Genomic DNA, 21,158 nt, shown 5'->3' on the forward strand with positions numbered 1-21,158 from the left:
CAGGAACTCACCATATAAAAACGTACGTACATAGGTCCAGAGAAGCATCGTTTCTAAGATACATATTGATACAAAAAATCCTTTTTTGTGTTAATACGTATCTTGATATATATTTTTGTTCAATAATGTTGGTTGAACTATGCTCCCGAACTCGATAATTTGCAAATGATTAAGACTAAAAATACCTTTCATCATTGGAAATGATATTGCCAGATTCCATAAAAATTGAATAAGGCATAAGTACAATATTAAAAAAAAATTCTTTAAAGAAAAGTTCAACATCTTATATTTTGGAAATAATTATCTCCGGACCTAAGTTTTATAAAATCATCTCCTGAATACGCCCTTATATTTTTTCACCCTGTGTGAGAAAAAAAACTGGACCTGGTTTAGATTTTTGTAGTACCTCACACAGTATTACTCTACTGAGGCTTGGTTTTTCCTCCAACACATGGGCTTAACAGTCCCGGATCTAAGAAGAAAACGTGTTTGTTTTTCTTCGAAATTAGCTTTATTTATCAACATAATCTCCATCAAGAGCCACACAATCATTTCAGTGCCGCTGTTTCAGTTTATGAATGCCTTTCATTGACATAAAAACGATAAAATAATGATAAATAGGGAAAAAAATTCACAACATTATTGTGTTTTTTCTTTGTTTGTTTACCTACTTTGGAAAATTATTATAAACAAAGTATTAAAATTTTCAGAACTTTTATCATGCAATCTTCTTTTGTATGTATCTAAGGAGGGCTCAACGAAACGAAAACATTTTACGGTAATTATTCCTAAAAATGGCGCGCGGACGGCTATTTTCAGTATTAAATTAAAATTATAAATAATGGAGATACCGTTTCGGGAGTCGGAACTTTTTCTAGTAAATTTCTTCCTCTTCAAGGATCTTTTGTTCAAAATTCAAAAATATTTATGATTTACGAACTGTAAACAACAAAACTGAACACTTCTTTTTGGGGTCTTTAATTGTTTATAACTGTTAGAATTTTTTATGAACTAATTTACTATTTTGCACAATGATCTAGACAATATTCCGGATCGAATGAGCCTAACCACTTAATTTTACTAAAAGTATGTCCATTTAACACGAATCTAAACTTATAGCCTAGACTAATCATGAAATTTCAACAGTTTTATTTTAAAGGTTAGTACTAACTAAAAAAGAGGTGAACGCAATAAGACTAGTGCCATCTATGTGTTAGACTCGAAACTTTTCAGCCCGTCTATTTTCCACATAAGTATAAAGAAATATTCCAATAGGCTTACCTCTGCTGAAAGATGCCTGACTATATCTTTGATCATGCCTTCGGTTTGGATAGCTAGTTGGTAGTTTGGGTCGCTTGCGCATTGCGATATTGTTCCAATAGTCGGTATGACGACGTCCATATGTATCGATCTAAGTAAATTAGAAGAGTAGTAATAATTGAACATGTGAGAACTACTTAATGTTCAAAAATTTCAAGGATATGAAACTAATATTTGTCGCAATGTGAATATTTTGCATTTAAAAAATATGCTTCTTTCGGTACAAAAATTGGACAACGGTATGATTTATATGAAACTACAGCGGGGTGATATGAAAAAAGCAATCAATTGTCCATAAAAGCAACAAATTAATTGATGAACGATCATGTCTATCTTTTACATTCCTTAGTTTCGGATTTAGTTGTTGTAAATAGATAATTCAAAAACAGTAGTAATTGAATTTTTGTGAGCAATAGCGTTTCGAGCTGTAAATGAGTGTGTAGGGTCAAAAATTATTTGAAAATAATAGTAATTTGATAGGTACTCATATATTTGAAACCTCTGGAGTGAAATATATCTATTGAAAACACTTTCCTACACGCTTTTCGCCAATCAAGTACCGTACTTTTGTTCTAGTGTAGGAAAAGTATTATCAATCGATTGATGTAATAATGCTTGATATAGGTATCAGAGATTCAGTTTATAATTGGTTTCAAAATTATTTAATGAGTAGAAAGCAATATATCTATATATCAGTTAAAAAAAAACATAAAATGTGGGTACCGCAAGGATCAATACTTGGACCTGTTTTGTTGCTTATATATTTCAATTTTTTGGCTACAATAAATTTATTTGGTGAGTCACAAATGTTTGCTGATGATTCAACTTCGATTTACAATGGATATTGTTGATCAAATATCTTTATGGCTACAATGCCATTGAGTTCACAACCTTTTTTATATATACAGGGTGTCCCTGGACTTCCTCTTTTCCTCTCGGGAATGTATAGATGGGGTCAAAATATCACCAGTACTTCATATAACTTTTTTTCCTAAAATCCTTCGTTACCAAGTAACGGGCCCTCGAAGTTACAAAATGAAAAATGTTTTTCTTTGATAACTTTTCAAGTGAATATTCAAAATCATCCAAATTTTGGTAATTGACTAAACAAATGAATTCCTTCGATGAGCTTTCATGCAGGAGTCAGTTGTTTTGCTACAAAGTCAGGAACGGACTACCCTCGATGGTCCACACCCCAAAACTTTGAAATGACAGATATTTTTCAAAATATTTCAACAAATTAAGGTTACTTGGACAATTTTATGAATAAAAGTACTCGTGTGGAAAGTCGATCGGAGCAACGAGTCTTGATAAAAATGTAGTTTCACTCGACGACATCAAACCCGCTCGTCCACCATTATTTGAAATGAATAATTATCAAAGCAGAAATAATAATGATAACGTTAATTCAACAACATTTATCCTGAGATGTCTACCATTATTCGAAAATATTAGTTTTTAAGGAAAATGGAAATGATAGGTAAAATGTTCATAACGAATTTTCATAATGCAAACATGTTTAACTAACGAAACTCAAGAGCCTCAAGAGCAAACAGAAATGAAAAATCCGCTACAGAAACTGCTCGATATGACCACCTTCTCTCTCTATACATTTTCTTAGTCTGCGAAGACACCCTCTCTGTACTTGAAATAGCATTCCAGGGTCGTTTCGTATGGCTTCACAATGTAATGTTATTCTATTCAACAATGCATCTCTTGTGTGAATAGGTGTAGCGTAAACAAGGCTTTTTAGATGCCCCCACAGAAAGAAATCCAATGGATTTAAATCCGGAGACCGCGATGGCCATGAATATGGCCCACCTCTACCAATCCATCTATTGTGGAAAATATGGTTCAGATGGTCACGCACAATCAAACTAAAATGAGGAGGAGCGCCATCATGCATAAACCACATATCTCTTCGGGTTTGCAATGGAACATGTTCCAAAAGTCCATTCAAATCGTTCTGAATGAACTCCAAATAACGTTCTCCATTCAATCGGTCCTGTAGAACGAATGGTGCTATAAGATGGTTTCCTATGATACCAGCCCAAACATTCACGTTGAATTTCCGTTGGTGTTTGGTTTGCAATATCCCATGGGGATTTTCTTCGGCCCATATATGGAGATTATGAGAGTTGATAACTCCATCTCTACTGAAACCTGCTTCATCAGTGAATAAAACTCGATTAATAAAAGTCATATCCTCTCTTTGCCTATCCATGAACCAATTGGCATATTCCAGTCGTGCTGGAAAATCTTGAGGTGTCATGGCATGTACCTTCTGGATGTGAAATGGGTGGAGCAGTTGTTCCCTAATTATTCTATGAATAGTGGACTTGGATGTATGGAACTGTTCTGATAGATTTCTGATGCTCATTGAAGGATCATCAGCGACGGCTTCCAAAATATTTTCCTCCAATACAACGGTACGTACAGTCCTAGGAGCGCCCTCACCACCTCGTTTTGGCAAAACTGTACCTACAATAATATCGAAATAAAACAACGTGCTCAAATTAATTATCAATTATTACATACCTGTCTCCCTCAAGCTGCGATCGACACGCTCGAATGTTTCTCTTGACGGTACCGTTCGATTGGGAAAATGCTCGGAATACAGACGACGAGCTTCTGCAGCATTACAAAATGCTCGTCCATAAAATACATGCATATCTGCATATTCATTGAATGTAAACTGTTCGGCCATATCGAAAAAATTCAAAATATCCTATAGAATATTGACAATACAATGATAGTCATATGACAACGCACCACTCAACAAAACAAAATCGCATTCCAGTTTCTCATTTTTTATCAAAACTTTCTAAAAGGTTTTTTTGTCAACATCTGTGAAAGAAATGGAACATAATAATTCCCTGGATATTTTTCACCTGATCATGTGCAGCCGTTTTTGTAGTTCATTCGTTTGCTTTTTATTAGTATAGTAAATATTTTTTCCGATGTGCGTTTTTTCAGCTAAATTTAGATTCGTGTTAAAGAATTTCTCCCATAAAATTATAATTATCAGTGAAACTCCTCAACAGTTTAGCTGTGAAGAAGAATTTGAAACATTCGAATGCTGAGTTTCATGAGATTCAGATAACTGATCAACACGAAACGTGATTATTCCACACGTATTAAGTACATACAAAATATGGAATGAATTCGATATTTCATAGTAGAGTAGCTTGTTAGTTTAAAAACACCACGAATCTACAGAACTTGATATTTCTATTGAAAAAATATCTGCTATCACAATTGTGACTTAAACTTCCATATAGGTACTGTACTTTTTGTTTTCGACTTCATTTTAGCATACTTTGTATTATTCCTGTTATAAATGTTGTTGAATTAACGTTATCATTATTATTTCTGCTTTGATAATTATTCATTTCAAATAATGGTGGACGAGCGGGTTTGATGTCGTCGAGTAGAACTACATTTTTATCAAGACTCGTTGCTCCGATCGACTTTCCACACGAGTACTTTTATTCATAAAATTGTCCAAGTAACCTTATTTTGTTGAAAAATATTGAAAAATATCTGTCATTTCAAAGTTTTGGGGTGTGGACCATCGGGGGTAGTCCGTTCCTGACTTTGTAGCAAAACAACTGACTCCTGCATGAAAGCTCATCGACGGAATTTATTTGTTTAGTCAATTACCAAAATTTGGATGATTTTGAATATTCACTTGAAAAGTTATCAAAGAAAAACATTTTTCATTTTGTAACTTCAAGGGCCCGTAACTTGGTTACGAAGACTTTTAGGAAAAAAAGTTATATGAAGTACTGGTGATATTTTGACCCCATCTATACATTCCCGAGAGGAAAAGAGGAAGTCCAGGGACACCCTGTATAGGGTGACTTGCATTATGGACATATACTTCATTCCAAATATTCGTGACAATACTTCTAAACGATACCTCAAAAGTCTAGCTAGTAACGGGACAGATCCGCTCTTCATCATTACTTGTATGTTCTTGCTACTTTTCGAAACTGACCATAGCGCCCGAGCAGCTGCCTTGGCAATATTGACCAACTCCTGGTCGTCTTGATGTAGCTGCTCTTTTGGGGTCATCAAAAACGCTTCATTGACATCCAGAAAATCCACCAATTTTGGAATGCCGTTGCATTTCCTGACATGCTTCCTCGCTTTCCTGACCTGAGCAACGTTATATATCGTTTCGGCAACAAGAATTTGCAAATCTCTAGCAGGCTCTGTTAAATTCTTAACTAATAATGGTATGCCACCCAAGTCTGCTATGGAACGTCGAATGTCCTGGTTGACAGACAGTTCGGTGAGAACTCCTAGTGCTCCCAGTTTACATTTGAGATCTTTGGTTTCTAGAAGGTTTATGAGAATCTCGAGTCCTCCAATTTCCTAAAATGTAGAAGTTACAAGATCCAACGATTTTTCAATTTGGATGATTTACTTGTATGGCAAGTTGGTTGATTTCTGTGGTCAGATCATGATCTTTGAGACAGCAGAGAGCAACGACAGTTGCCGTTTGGTTCCCAGTTTTCAAATATTTTATTAGTTTTTGTATGTGCCAATATTCTGGAGGTATGTCAGTTTTTGGTCTTTCAGGTCTCCTGTCTTCATCATCAGAACTGAAATGAATGAATTAATGGAGAAATGACATTTTTTATGTTTTTTACATTTACCAGATTGGTATATACCAGTTTTTCATATATGTGATGACTAGATCAAAATTTATACTGAAAATATGTAACAAAACTTTTCACAAAACAGTTCACCAAGCAGAAACACGTGTTTCACTCTCTTCATTTGTGAATAATACTTAAAATAATGATTATTATATATTATATAATAATATACAATATATATAACAATATATAATTGAATTACTACGGTACTCTTTTTATTCTATTTAACAAAATTTCATAATAAAGTGTTATTAAATCTGCCAATTCTGAATATTTATTTATACTACATATTTATTTATTTTTAAACTCTCACTAGTGGCAAATAGTTTGTTTTCTCTTATTTCACAGTTAAAAAAAGAACTTAATTTCATGGAATAAGTTTTATTATAAATCATATCATTCATCACGATTGATAATTCCTACTTTTCTTCTTCATAAGTAATGCGGAAAATTTCAATCTTTTTCCCTACCAAGATCCTCTCAATGTCTTTCTGATACTAGTAACAAATTGAACGTGTTTTTAAATAGTCACTTTTATTCGAAAATATCTCATGATTCATCATTTTATAGGTATACTAAAATCTGTCGAAAAACTTGAACATTCAAGGTAACAAAACTTTGAGGCATATTTTTTATATGATACTATCAACATCATAAATTTATTCGACCTATTAGACTTAACCGTGAAAACTAATTGATGTGACCTTCGATAAAACTCGCCCATTGCAAAATATACTGCACTCACATGAAACGTAATAACTCAACTGCATTTGGGTTATAAAAAATTGAATTGCCTCATTATGTAATCTAAAAGTCAACAGAAAAATTATGCAATAGTTTTGGTGTACTCGATGAAAGTTATAAAGTGAACATTACTTTAATGTTAATTTTTATGTCTTTATATTTAGCCATTTAAAAAAGACTAGGTAGACACTGACATTTGTTAATGGGGTCTGCCCCTCAAGGTTTCACAAGAGGAGAGTTGAAAAACATTTTCTGGATCGTTATCAACAAATCTCATTCAAGTAAATAAAATAAAAAATATAGTATTTCTATCCATATTGATAATCATACAATTTTCACAATATTGATTTTATTTGAAATGCGTTTCGCCACACAGAAGCTTCATTAGTTGGACACCATTCCAACTGATGGTGGATTGATTTTGCTACATTACTTGGCTGATGGCACTGCCTTCTAGGTGGTTCGAGAAGGTATCAACTTAATCTACCCAGAAGGCGAGGCTAATGGCCATTATATAATATAATAAGACCTATATGAAATTGAAATAAACTCCAATCGGCTTTCCTAGGTTTTGTCGTAGTAATTGTAATGACAAACATTTTTGTTTCAATAGTTTTGGAGTTGGGACCTCTTATTTTAGGTGCTCGTTGTTACTCTTTTCATTCTGAAGTTGCATTGCCACTTACCTTCCTTCTGAAGAATCTTCACTGTCAGTATGTTCTTCAACGATTACTTCTCTCAGTCCACATTTTAGATTTTCTCCGTTACGATCGCCAGAAGACACTCTCAATAAACTCATTGTAAAATAATCAAGTCAAATCGTTGACACTGACAGACATTTCATCATCGAAACCTTGATTTCCTACAACGAAAGTATGTAGGGTAGAGGTAAGGAGAACCGTTTCTGTGTGTGAAGAGGTGTCCGTTAAAATGTGATAAATAAGGGTGGCGCTATAGTAGCAACAGTATAAGTTTAAAAAAGGCGCGGAAAGTTATAAGGATAGTATAGATCAGCGTTTCCCAAACTTTTTTTCCTGGGGACCCACCTTCATTTTTCGCGACCCACATGTTATATAATATTAAGTGATTATATTATAACTAATAATATTTTTATTATTATTATCGTGAAAAGTCACTATTGAGGAATACACCTCCAGAAGAAAATGATTAAAACAAATCTGTTTTAAAATATGTTTTTCCGTTAATCAGCTGATGCCCCCATACGAACGACAACCCTCAGAAGTTGAGAAACTTGTGCGAGGCAAGGACTAACGAGGTGTTACCTTTTAATGTGTGATTCCTAACACGATAAAGATGATATAATTGGAGATAAAATACAGCACAAAAAAATATTTTCCATTCAGAATCTTAAAACTAAACAAATACAAAAAATAAAAAAATGATACTTATGTAATTGATGTGACTTGTGGAGCTGGTGCTTACGATTTACAAGAGATTCTATATCTGGGTTCAAAGTTGAAAACTTTAAACGAGGTTCATTCTCCACACAAAGCCTATTTCTATATTTATTTTTTAAATTTACCAAAGTGGAGAATGCCCTCTCACACAATTATGTGGTTGAAAACCTCATCAGTTCTTTCAAGGCTATGTTCGAAAAAACTGGATACTCTCCCCTAGCCTTCATCAAAAATGGGAAAAACAATTCAAAAGTATTAAGTTTTTTAATTTGTCTCCGCGACCTACCCAAATTGCTCCTGCGACCCACTAGACGGTCGCGACCCATAGTTTGGGAACCACTGGTATAGATAAATAAAAATGGACGATAGAACTTCCGTCCCGTTATGGCGCACTTTTCAAAATAAGAATAAAATAAAAACCGAAGTTTCATAATCAGAAGCAGACGTATCCCAAAACCCTCAGTATTTTAAAGCCTACAAATTACTAAAAAAGAAAAAAAAATCAATATGCAAAAACAAAAAAAAATAGCAAATGAGAAATGTAGTCAAACGTAAACCTCCCCAAATTGAAATTTCCTGTAATATGGCTGAAAAAACGATAAAAGACGAATTGAATCATTTTAAAACGTTTTCCCCACCTTGTGGACCTTTCTCAAATTCTGGTGATAAACATGACTTAAATAGTCAGATGATAAAATCGGTGGCTAATATACTCGTAGTGCCTTTAACATCGATAATAAATCAAATGTTTTCAACTTGAATATTTCCTGATATTTTTCAAATATCCAGGTTTATACCCTTGTTCAAAAAGGGCTGCAGAATGTAGAAGCTCAGCTGTTAACCACCGCCCTATTAGCATTATTCCAATTTTTGGAAAGATAATAAAGATTATCTTAAAAATCGGTTGTATTCTTTCACTTCTATTTTAGCGAATCCCAATACGGTTTTCGTAAAAATAGATCCACTACTCAAGCTGCTTACCAAGTTGTGACGAACGTAGTCGAGGGTCTCGATCAGGGTAAACATACTTCACTTACCCTATGTGAGTTGACCAAGGCTTTCGACTATGTTTTCCACTCTATGCTCATTCAAAAATTGAGTTAATATGCTCTGCTAGGGTCTTATCTTCAAAACAGGTATCAGTGCGTCGACGTCAACAATATCAAGTGAGATTCAAAGCCAATTTCGCCCCGTTATTATTCATCATTTCTATGAATGATTTATGTAACTTTATTTCATCATACCAGTTCACCTCAAATGATGGTATATATATATATATATATATATATATATATATATATATATATATATATAGAGTGTCCCACATTTTATGTGACAGGCAATATCTGGTTTGTTGAAGAAGATACACAAAAATGTTTCATACAAAAGTTTTAGGAATTCATGAGAGCTATATTTTGATATAATTTTGAAATATACAGAGTGTTTGGTGTAGGTGCTACAGACCAAAATTCCATTTTTTAAAATAGAATGCCCTGTATATCATTACATATTCAGATGCTACGTTAAATTCTGATATCATTTCATGTGTGGTTTTTGAAATTCGGTTACGGCGTTGTTGAGTTATTGCACTTTTCCTTAAATATAAAGTTTCAAAAAAACTTATTTACATTTTCTAGAAAATGATTTGATCCAGTTGATGGAAGATATTCCCATAGCAGAACGACAAGGAATTTGGTGGCAACAAGATGGAGCTCCTCCTCACAATTCACAGGTTGTTACTGAATATCTGGATAGAACGTACCCAAATAGATGGATTGATAATAAGGGTCCAATTCGGTGGCCGGCTCGTTCCCCAGATTTATCACCGCTTGATTTTTTCCTATGGGGTTATTTAAAAGATATTGTTTTCACTACTCCCCCTTTGAATTTGGATGATCTGAAAATGAAAATTCGACTAGCGTGCAGTGATATTGATGATGATGATGATTATGATTTATCAAGTTATATTATTTACATTGTTATTAATTAAAGATTTGTTTTCGAATACACCTCTTTCAATTTCGCAATTGTTTCATATTCAAAATGATTCCTGACTGAATTCCACAACTTAAAATTGAAACCATTACTTCGAACACCCAAAATTTTGACTAATTTTCATGTGATCTGATGCAGAGAGAATAATTGTATGAGATATTTTTAAAAATAATAGTCGTTCTCAAGACTTTTCATTTTAAGCAATAACTCAACAACGCCGTAACCGAATTTCAAAAACCAAACATGAAATGATATCAGAATTTAACGTAGCATCTGAATATGTAATGATATACAGGGCGTTTTATTTAAAAAAATGGAATTTTGGTCTGTAGCACCTACACCAAACACCCTGTATATTTAAAAATTATATCAAAATATAGCTCTCATGAACTCCTAAAACTTTTGTATGAAACATTTTTGTGTATCTCCTTCAACAAACCAGATATTGCCTATCACATAAAATGTGGGACACCCGGTATATATATATATATATATATATATATATATATATATATATATATATATATATATATATATAGAAAATAGAGAATAAAAGTTCTTAAAAAGCAAAATAATAAAAGTAAATTTCATAAATGTCAGTTCTTAAATAGATGTAAAAGTTCATGTTAATAATTAATGAAGAAAATATTGCTTACAATTTATTACAATGTATTATTACAGTGAGTACTACAAAATCACAAATAGTATTATTTAAAGCTCATAAGAAAATTCACAATCGATGTCTCCACGTTTTACCATAGCAATAATTTTAGGATATATTGACAATATTAGTTTGAGCTACGTAAACATGTGAGGTCTTGTATATTACACTGTCACTAACTACTCTTGTCATTAAATTTCCTAACTCAGCATACTCAACTGCTCAATTCATATCACACCCGGGGCTTATGCTAGCGCCATTCTGGAGGATTTTTGAACTGTTATTTACTGTTGAAAGTTGAACACTTTCAAGCTTCCTGCCATATGAGACGGTTCTCCTTAATTCTACCCATCATAAACGAATGTGAAACAGCTTTGATTCAGGGAGAATTTCAGAATTATACCATTTAGAGATGACTGAAAACTGAGATGATAGAATCTACCTTACATGTTAACTTTCTAACAGAGAAAATGAACAATTATTATTATGCTTATGAATGTTCAGTGAAAGTTCATTTTGCGTTATGCATTCGGTGGTTATCCTGCTTTATTTCTCATATAACAGGTACCGTTTGCAATCCTACAGAGATAAATGTGAATGTAATGGATGCGCCACGTTTGAATTATGGACCACTTTCACTGCGCTACAAAAAAGTTTAAATTGCATAACTTGATTATTCAATTCCAAAAGGAGGAAATAATCAAGGAATTTACATAAAAAAAGTGCACCAATAATTGTGATAATCGATTGTGGAACTGATTGAATTGATGAAAACTAGGCTTACGAGTTGAATTAATATGTTATGTTATTAAATATCATTGGGCTCACTTAGGCGAAAAGTACATATTTTGAAAAAAGTTTGCTGAATAATTTCAATCGTAACTACTGAGATAGATCTTAATTCAATCTTATGGGAAAAATAGAATCCATCATGAGGTGATTTTTTTGAATTCAGAAATCTTCCTTGACAAATGAATATTTTTATGCTAATTCCAAGAATCAGTTCGTTAGTTACCAACTATAACGACACATTTATGACTAAACTTACTCAAAGTGTATACAATTGAATTTATTCAATAAACCATTTGCTAAACATCATTGTTTCATTGTGTTATACACAAATATTTGATTTTATTTGTAGTAGTATCTTTTCATCAACATTTGACATGCTGATGTAACAAGACATTACATTTTTGTAAAATCTTGAGATAGTAAGTATAAAAAAAATTTACTTGTTTGTCAAACTAGTTGATTCATCAACCCATTTCACCCATATGAAGTTTCTAATTTCAAGTATGTTTATGTTTTTTCTCCAAACATTCATTGCAATTGTCTTGTTAGCTAGTTTTTCATTTTTGAATCAATGAAGTAGATTGATTGATTGCTTGATTTGTCGCAAAAATCATTTATACTCACAATTTCAGCTCAACAGCCGTGTTGATCAATTTTTTTTAAGAATTTATTATAAATAACAGGTATGCTTTTTGTTTTCAGTTTCGTAGGACAGTAGCAGATGTACTTCAAGCACACCATGATGATCATTTCCTTCTGCGATGGTTGAGAGGTGAGTGAAATTTTCAATTTATATACACATAAGGATTGTTCTGGTTCCTGCACCCAAGAATGTTTTTGAACTGCGTACAACAGGATACGTGATAGACTAATACCTGATAGTTCAGGACAGTGCGAAATTATTTGTTGAACTAAACTGTGATTTCACCACCCGCAGAACAAATTTGAGCAGAACAAAAGAAGAAATAGACCAAATCGAGTAAAGTCACTAGATTTCAACTATTTATTTTTCCACCCACTTTTTATGCGCTTGAAATTTTGTCGACTTTATGATTCTCATAGCCGCATTTGGCATTTGCATTCAAATATTAATGAAATTGTATATTTAATAGAGTGTAAAATTTTTCCAACATATGTGGTAATTCGAAATCTGTGGAGGTTTTTTTCTTTTCGCATCGTTTCAAAATATTTCAGAAAGGAGTTTGAATACCTTTCTAAATAACCAATTTTCGTTACAGAAGATCCTGTTAGGGGTAGTAATACCCGAATTACAGCGTTACCTAGACTCCTAGGCTTTTAATTGAATTTTATGATTGGCTCATTTTCCAATACTCAAACAAAAATTTTCCCACACACATATCAAGATTTCAAATGTTTACGTTTTCCTTGATGAGACGTAAATGGATAAGGAGGAACACCAACCGCTCAATATACGATATGCAAAAAATTTCTAAATATCACTCCTTTCATTTCAATTCAAGGAAATTCTAGCCCTAAACATATGTTTTATAAAAAACGAATGAATAATGAAGATATGCAATATTATACGTCATGATGAGAAACTTTCTTGACTTCATAGTTCAATTACCATAAGAACTGAATCTTATCTAATTTGCGAAAGGTGATAAAACAAGTTTCGTGTTTCGAAAATTCGAAGTACACCATTGATAATGATGATAGTGTTCTATGTAAGTGACATTGAATGATATCTGTTTCAATTTCATCACGAATATTTCTAGTAATTTGTGTAATTGTAGTTGTAAGGATTTTGCACAATCGTGCAATTCAACTTTCTCGTCAAAAAGCTCATTAATACAGTTTATGGTATAATTTTCACTATGAAGTATTTTACAAAAACCGCGACACGTATTTCGCTATACAATAGCTTTTTCAAGCGTTTTGTCTTCCAGTTTATGTCTAAAAGAAACTTCTATGTATGCGCTACATATTTTTGTAAGAAGTTTTTATTGTAGTTATTTTTTCCTTCCTTTCTTTGAGAGTTTCCACATTTTTTGCTTAACGTTGAGGACAAATACCTTACTGATTAAAAAAACAAGAATAGTTCTGAACAATAGCAGTTGCGCCTGACTCACCGAGACCGAACATTTCAGAATCAGAACAAACCTATAATCGATTATTCAGGAACTCCGGTTGAAATTTTCAACATATTTCAATAATTGTGAGACGGAACATCTGCTATATTGTATTATACAATTCCAGATCAGAATGCCAAAACGATCAAATTTTGAAGAAATGATTATTTTTTCATGACAAGGTACATATGGTTACATTATCATCACCGAACATATTTTTCTGATGATAGATATTCTACGTTTTCCAATAATATTTTCTCTTCGATGAACTGAGAGATTTTGGAACCATGGACGAAGTATAATTACATCAAAGACTCCATTGACAAAGTGATTTTCTTATGAAATTATGAAATACGAGTACGTTCAATTTTTTCACGAATAACGATAATTTGTCAACTCGTGGGTTTACAAAAGCAAAACACCCCCAAAGGAATTGTTTTACAATGTCTCCATTATCTTTAGTAGGAAAAAATGATATTGGGTAGAGGTCCGTAGGATATATCGCGATCTTTAGTATCATCACAGCATTACGTTAGAATAAATCCTAAAATGAAAAATGTTTTGAATAGTCCCTATAATGAATACTTAACGATTTAGAGACCAAGTTCTACTAGGTCGGGATAAACTTGAAAGTTTTAAGTTAGTCCCCTCCTCTCATTGTACCTATGGGAAACTTCATTTCAATACGTTACATTTATATCTTTAACAGGTCTTATGAAGAAAAAAATTGAATGCAGTTCATATAAGCTCTCTATTAGGGTGAAGTATTGATGAGTTGGGTAAAAAAAGTAGCGTGTCAAGAAACTGCATTTCTGTTCTGGTGTGGGGAAAGTGTTTTAAATAAATTTACTTTATACATATAGTTAATGGAGCATATTTGAAGACTGTGGGGACTGTAGGGACAGTAGGGACAGTAGGGAGTACACTGGTAAAAATTTTTCCACCGGTACCGGTGGCAATTTAATTACCGCCCATATTAGCGAGAAATTACTTTCGTGTGTGATCTCACATTCCATGCGGAATATTATTTTGTAATTCTACCCCGAAGACAAGTGTGGAATTTTTCAGTGTAATTTTTCATTTTGAGTGTACTTTTGTGTTGAAATAAAACTTTATAGGGTAAATTTGCGTATAAATTTATATAGAGATATTACACTCTTCACAGAATTTTACAGTAGAATTTTACACTCTTATATAATTTCACAGTGGAATTCTTTAGTCTGATAAAATTTTACATTGTAATTTTTCATTTACGGGTTATATTACCTTGGGATATTCCGTTGTAAGAAGATCCGTATTCAGAATAGTTTTGAATACACTTTATATACCTATATATACCTCAATCGGATGTTGACTCTTGACTTTTAAGTGACCATTTTTCCTCATAATTTAGATAATTGAATGCCCAAGACATATTACACATTGATATATTAAAAAAAATATGTATATACAAAATAAGTTCATATACATTCTTGAAATGAAATTCTACAAAACATTTTTTTTTCATTTTCAAAAAAGTCAAATAACAGTACAAAATAAAAAACCATTCTTCAAATTATCACATTTTCTTTCTTGCTCATGGTGGTATTATCCTAAAAGAGAAATGAAATATCATCAAATGAATAGGTTTAGAAATCTAAAAACACAGTAAGTTGACGAAAACACATTCCTAGAGAAAAACTACTACTAGTTTGAATTCAATATTAATATTTCTCAAAAAATTTTGATACATATTCAACCGTTTAAATAAAATAAAATTTTGGAATAAAATAATTTGAATAATAATATTTGAATTATTTGGAATAATAAAAATTTGATTTTTCCAAATGTTTTCCAACATTTTCTGAAATATAGCAAATGTAGCTATAATGATATGGTATGAAGTGTTTTGATCACCTCTTCAACAGAAACAAAAAGGTCCTAAAGTGTTTCTCGATTCCTTCAATTTCAACTTGCCTTCCATCGCAAAAATGTTCTCAAGTTCAATAATAAGAATCACAAATCCTCAAATTTTTCCAAAATTATGAGAGATACGAATAAAACGTTCAGATATTTTTTAAGTGAATGAAATTACGATTTAACATTGTCCGATATTTGCAACCACCAATACGAAACTTTATTCCTCATCGAAATTCATTTTTAAAATGGATAGTGCATACGGCGTCACTGACGATTCACGCCACTGCTATCGAGTATATCTCTTTTTCTCAATACCATTCAGTAATTATCACAAACATTTTCAAATATATGTTCTGTAATTATTTGAAAATCAGTTAAAATATGTTGTACTATTCCATACAGTATGAAATACTTCGCGATGTGAGGTTAGGATATACTTGTAATAAAAAAACACTCTATAATGCATAACGAGAAAACTCAATGAATTCATCTGTTTATTGGACTAGTTATTGAAATTTTACAAGAAATGTACTCACCTTCTTTACTTATTTTCACCAACAACAAAAATATTCTAATGCACACGTCAGACAAACCGATGCGCTTCTGTAGACAAGAATGAACAATACAATAATCACTCACAAATACAAGCGTAATTTTACATTCGATAAAGAGATGGCGAAAATTTACATTTCACTAAGGGGGAATACCCATCGTCGAGGTAGTTCTTCTCTTCACATGAAATAATACGTTATGATTTCACACATAAATTAGATGAATATTTAATTCTCAATGAAAAGTACATTGCCTACTGAAATTACGCTCGGGGATGTGAATTATTCAATAGAGAAAGTATATTTTCAATAAAACTGAAGTAATTTTCTTCGTTCGAAATGAAAATTCCGAGGTAAATTTCAATCATTTTTCCCGGTGTATGCCCACTGACTATATGTGAGAAGTTTTTTCTCTTATACGAGAAATTGGGAAAATTTCGGATATGCCTCCTTCACAGGCAGAGAGGGCGATGACAAACCTGTCGTTTGTTATCCGCTTCAGCTTAGTTCCAGGAATGCTACTCTGAAGGAATTCGATTTTCAGTTATCGGAAAGCACCGACTGTATGTATTTCATCAGTTCGGACTTTTATTGCCTAATATAATATAAATTGATTTGAAATCCCTGAAACAAATTAAAAAGATTAACCAAAAAATAACAATTTTATTAAACAAAAAACTGAAATTACAAAGAAATAGCATGCAAGCAACAATCAAAAAAATAATAAAAAATCGAAAAGTTAATACACCCGAAGACGATTGTGGATACTAACAATCGAAACGTCGTGACGTAACTTGGTTTGGAATCTTTTATTATTTAGTTTGATTTCTTGTTAATAATATTTTTTAATTTTTTTAATTTTCAGCTTGTACTTATGATGCACTGTTTGGAACCTTTGGTGTAGTAATGAATATTAGATCGTATTAACTTTTCAAATTTTTTTGAGTTTTTTATTTTTTTTTGTTGTTGCTTACATGTTATTTCTTTGAAATTTCAGTTTTTCGTTTAATGAAATTATTATTTTTCGGTGAATTTTTTTAATTTGTTTCAGGGATTTCAAATCAATTTATATTATATTAGACAATGGAAGTCCGAACTGATGAATTACACCACGAAACATTGTCAACCACCTTCAAACACCCATTTTATGTTGGTGATATACACTACCTTGCCATGACGAGTGGCCAAACAGCCCAAAACCGGTCTACAAGTGTGTTCCTTATTCCCACATCTCCCATATAGAACCTGTATAGAGTTTCTTCCGCCAGGCCCATAATGCTCTTATGTTTTATAAGTCGACAACCCCCAGTTAGGAGACCTTCCACTACCCTTACAACCTTGCAGTTGTGGTTTAGCTGATCTTCCGTGAATCTGGACGGAGGTTTCTTTGTGAACTTCTTTGCCTGCTTTATTCCTGAAAGCTTGTTCTACAGATTAAGCGAATTGGCCCATAATGCTCTTATGTTTTATATGTCGACAACCCCAGTTAGGAGACCTTCCACTACCCTTACAACCTTGCAGTTGTGGTTTAGCTGATCTTCCGTGAATCTGGACGGGGGTTTCTTTGTGAACTTCTTTGCCTGCTTTATTCCTGAAAGCTTGTTCTACAGATTAAGCGAATTGGCCCATAATGCTCTTATGTTTTATATGTCGACAACCCCAGTTAGGAGACCTTCCACTACCATTACAACCTTGCAGTTGTGGTTTAGCTGATCTTCCATGAATCTGGACGGGGGTTTCTTTGTGAACTTCTTTGCCTGCTTTATTCCTGAAAGCTTGTTCTACAGATTAAGCGAATTGGCCCATAATGCTCTTATGTTTTATAAGTCGACAACCCCCAGTTAGGAGACCTTCTACTACCCTTACAACCTTGCAGTTGTGGTTTAGCTGATCTTTCGTGAATCTGAACGGGGGTTTCTTTGTGAACTTCTTTGCCTGCTTTATTCCTGAAATCTTGTTCTACAGATTAAGCGAATTGGCTTACATCCAGGAATTGATAGAAGTCTTTATATTTGTCTTTGCCAGCCCACCAATAGGTCCTGTACCTAGCATGGCCTCGGATCACTGTGATCTTTACCATGCTGGATAGTACAACAAACGAAACTGACAATTTCTTCACTTCTGCGTCCTTAATCACAACTTTATCGTGATGATTTGGGTTGTGATCTTTAATCTCCCATTATTGTTCAATAATTTCTCAATATTTGAATTTGAAATTGATCAAGAGACAAACGATTTCGAACCTTCCTCAAAATTGCTCGTTCATCAGTATTTGCTAATACATTATAACTGGCTGCTTTAATGAATGATAAGATGAGTCAATAACTAATTAAATCATTGCGATAGCGGATTCAGCATTGAAAGAAATGATACCAATCTGAATATTTATGTCAAAAAGGTAATAATATCTGCCAATCGTGATTTTATTGTAATTTTTATACTTTCAATTTCAAGTATTTTATGGTACTAAGTTTTTATGATTCTTTCTTAAGAGTTAATTGCCTTTGATATCACGTATTTTCTGCCTGATAAAATAACATACCCAATGTTTGACTGGACCGGCAACCAAAATATGTCGTTGGTTTACTTCTTGTGTAATTACTATTAATTGAATTGGTTAACACTCCGTTGACGATTATTATGATTCGATTCCTTAATTGTACCATAAACGGAATGTATGGTATAATTTGCAATATTAGAAAGCACGTTATTGCTCTTGCATCAAGTATTATTATTGCATTTTGATTAGGTATTTGGTCTGTAAGCATTTCACTTATTCATGTAGTCATAACATGATCTTAATTATAAAATCAATCTCGCGATTTATTTTATTGAAAAATAACAAGTTTCCTATTATTCCAGCCAGAAATTGGAACCTAGAAGCTGCGGAGAAAATGTTGAGACAGGTAAGGGTTTTTAAGGTTCATTTGGAAGATATATTGAATGTTTCATGATCTCAGAGTGATGAATATGACATCGTTTTAAATCATTGATATCATCCTGTTATTCATAATAAATATATTGATTATTGATTGATCATAATCAATTTTTTTTAACACTTCTCTCATATCAGCTGTCATTATTCCAACTCTCAGTTAGAAGAGATGGAACAATGAGATAATTTGCAGACATGAATATTTATTATCAAGGTGCATTGAGACATTGTCATTTTATAAAAAACTGAAAAAACAACATTTTAGAAAATCTCTCGAATAATCCTTCGATAGAAAAAAATTCAATCTTCTGAACAAAAGTTTGAGATCTGGCCTTCTGAAAATAATCTTGGAAGATGTTTTAGCATGTGTTGATAGTGCTTTCCAAAAACAGGTTGCTGGTAAAGTTAAGAAACAAATTATTGACAATTTCCAAATAATGGATGAAACGTTATCAAGATATTGAAAAAGAAGAGGTTTTCTATTTGGGAGTAAACAAAGGCAATAAGATTGTATTCCTGGACAAATATTATTATTACGATAGAATTGATAATTTTATTAAGATTCCGAAGGACCCACTGCCTAAGATGGTTTCAGAAGTGAAAATTACAATCAAGAAGTATAACAACTTGATAACCCCGACTTTGGACAGAAGTTTGCAAGTATTTTATCCGACAGTACCTAAATATGGTCTGTCAAAAGTTCACAATCCAGAGAAATCACTACGACCTTATACATTCACCTACGTATAAGATCCTCAAACAGTTCGGGACCCTATGAATTTCGTAAGCAGTGCTGTTATTGATGATTCGTCAAGTAACCCACAAGTGTGTTCGAAATTATCAAATTTTTGCCAGGACCCAGCATTTTCAAAAAGTCGCCGTTCTCAAATAAAAATGTATGTTAAAAGCAAGAAAATGCTTCAAAAGTCGATCTTCTCGTCGATTGATACAAAATGTTCGATACCTGCGCTTTTACTTTTCAATGCTCAATTTGGCAAAATTGTCAATATCAATTTCTGAAACGTATCAACTGAAACAGTTTCAGCCAGTCTCAACTCGCTATACTGTACGTTAATAGACTGATACCTGTCAGAAAAAACTACTCCCCTAGCTAATACCACGAAGGGTGTTGATATCCGACAGGTTTCAGTGCAGGATTTTTTACTGAAGTTATTCCTGCATATGCGAACTGTCGCAATACATTTTCATTTATTGGAACACACTTGCAGACCGGTTTCGGGCTGTTTGGCCACTCGTCAGTGCAAAGTAGTGTATTTCATCAACATAAAAGTAGATGATTTCCGATAATTGAAAATCGAATTCCTTCAGAGTATCATTCCTCGAACTAGGTTGAAACGGACGACAAACAATCTTACAACATTAACCTACAGTGTAGGAGTTGAGACTGACCTGAATGAAATGTTCCTTAAGATTATTCGAGGAAACAATTTGTTTAACGGAACATGATTTATAATGCAGATCCTATACAATTCAATACAAAGAACCTCATCATATTCTTTGAGTTCTTGAGGTAGCTGTACTCCGTACTTTTTTGTTTTTCGAATAGCTGATACCAAATGATACAATTATTATTTGAATTCAATACAATGTCATGCTTCTACAGTAATTGAATTTTTGGTTGATTTCACTAACTATTGATGGAGTTCTTGTTGGAACTTGTTCCACACATATTTATCGAAAGTCATTTTTATAGAGAAAATCAAAGTTTTTATCGACTGTCTAGCAAGAGACTAATATAAGAGAACACCTGTTCTATATCGAATGTTTCAGAAGTTAATCAACAACATCGACATATTTCACATTCCAAAACTTCTCTGATATCTGTCGAGGAAGTACAAAAATGAAGAGAATCAGCGAAGAAAAGACTGCTAATATACTTCAAATACGACAAATAATATGATAAATAGGAAATTTGTTTTCGTGAAAAATACTTTGAATTTACGTAGTAATTTATCGAGGTGAACTAAAATCTCTACACGTCTGTAAAGTTCTCCCTTACAATTTTCATTTTTTTCAGATTGTGTAAATTGAGAATATTCCACATGTTTGCAATCAATTTTCA

The 21,158-nt window shown here is 32.8% G+C and overlaps 2 protein-coding genes across 3 annotated transcripts in view; one reads left to right on the plus strand and one right to left on the minus strand.

The window, feature by feature from the left end:
* The window catches only part of gudu (Armadillo repeat-containing protein gudu), a 36,907-nt gene extending 29,320 nt beyond the window's left edge, over positions 1–7,587 (minus strand). The window contains exons 1-4 of the mRNA XM_074170849.1: positions 7,418–7,587; positions 5,753–5,930; positions 5,243–5,700; positions 1,282–1,411 (exon numbers count right to left, since the gene is read on the minus strand). Of these exons, the coding sequence (XP_074026950.1) occupies positions 1,282–1,411; positions 5,243–5,700; positions 5,753–5,930; positions 7,418–7,530 (879 nt within the window). The 5' untranslated portion in view covers positions 7,531–7,587. The remainder of the gene's footprint in view (positions 1–1,281; positions 1,412–5,242; positions 5,701–5,752; positions 5,931–7,417) is intronic.
* LOC111512452 (SEC14-like protein 2) overlaps positions 1–21,158 on the plus strand; it is a 66,788-nt gene that overhangs the window by 35,890 nt on the left and 9,740 nt on the right. For both annotated transcript variants that reach the window (XM_074170851.1, XM_074170850.1), the window contains exons 2-3: positions 12,300–12,369; positions 19,003–19,046. In XM_074170851.1, coding sequence (XP_074026952.1) covers positions 12,300–12,369; positions 19,003–19,046 — 114 coding nt within the window. The remainder of the gene's footprint in view (positions 1–12,299; positions 12,370–19,002; positions 19,047–21,158) is intronic.

The sequence above is a fragment of the Leptinotarsa decemlineata genome, unplaced genomic scaffold (genome assembly GCF_025532065.1).
Source record: "Leptinotarsa decemlineata unplaced genomic scaffold, Ldec_3_MD MMD2_tig00000008_RagTag_RagTag, whole genome shotgun sequence".
NCBI lineage: Eukaryota > Metazoa > Arthropoda > Insecta > Coleoptera > Chrysomelidae > Leptinotarsa > Leptinotarsa decemlineata.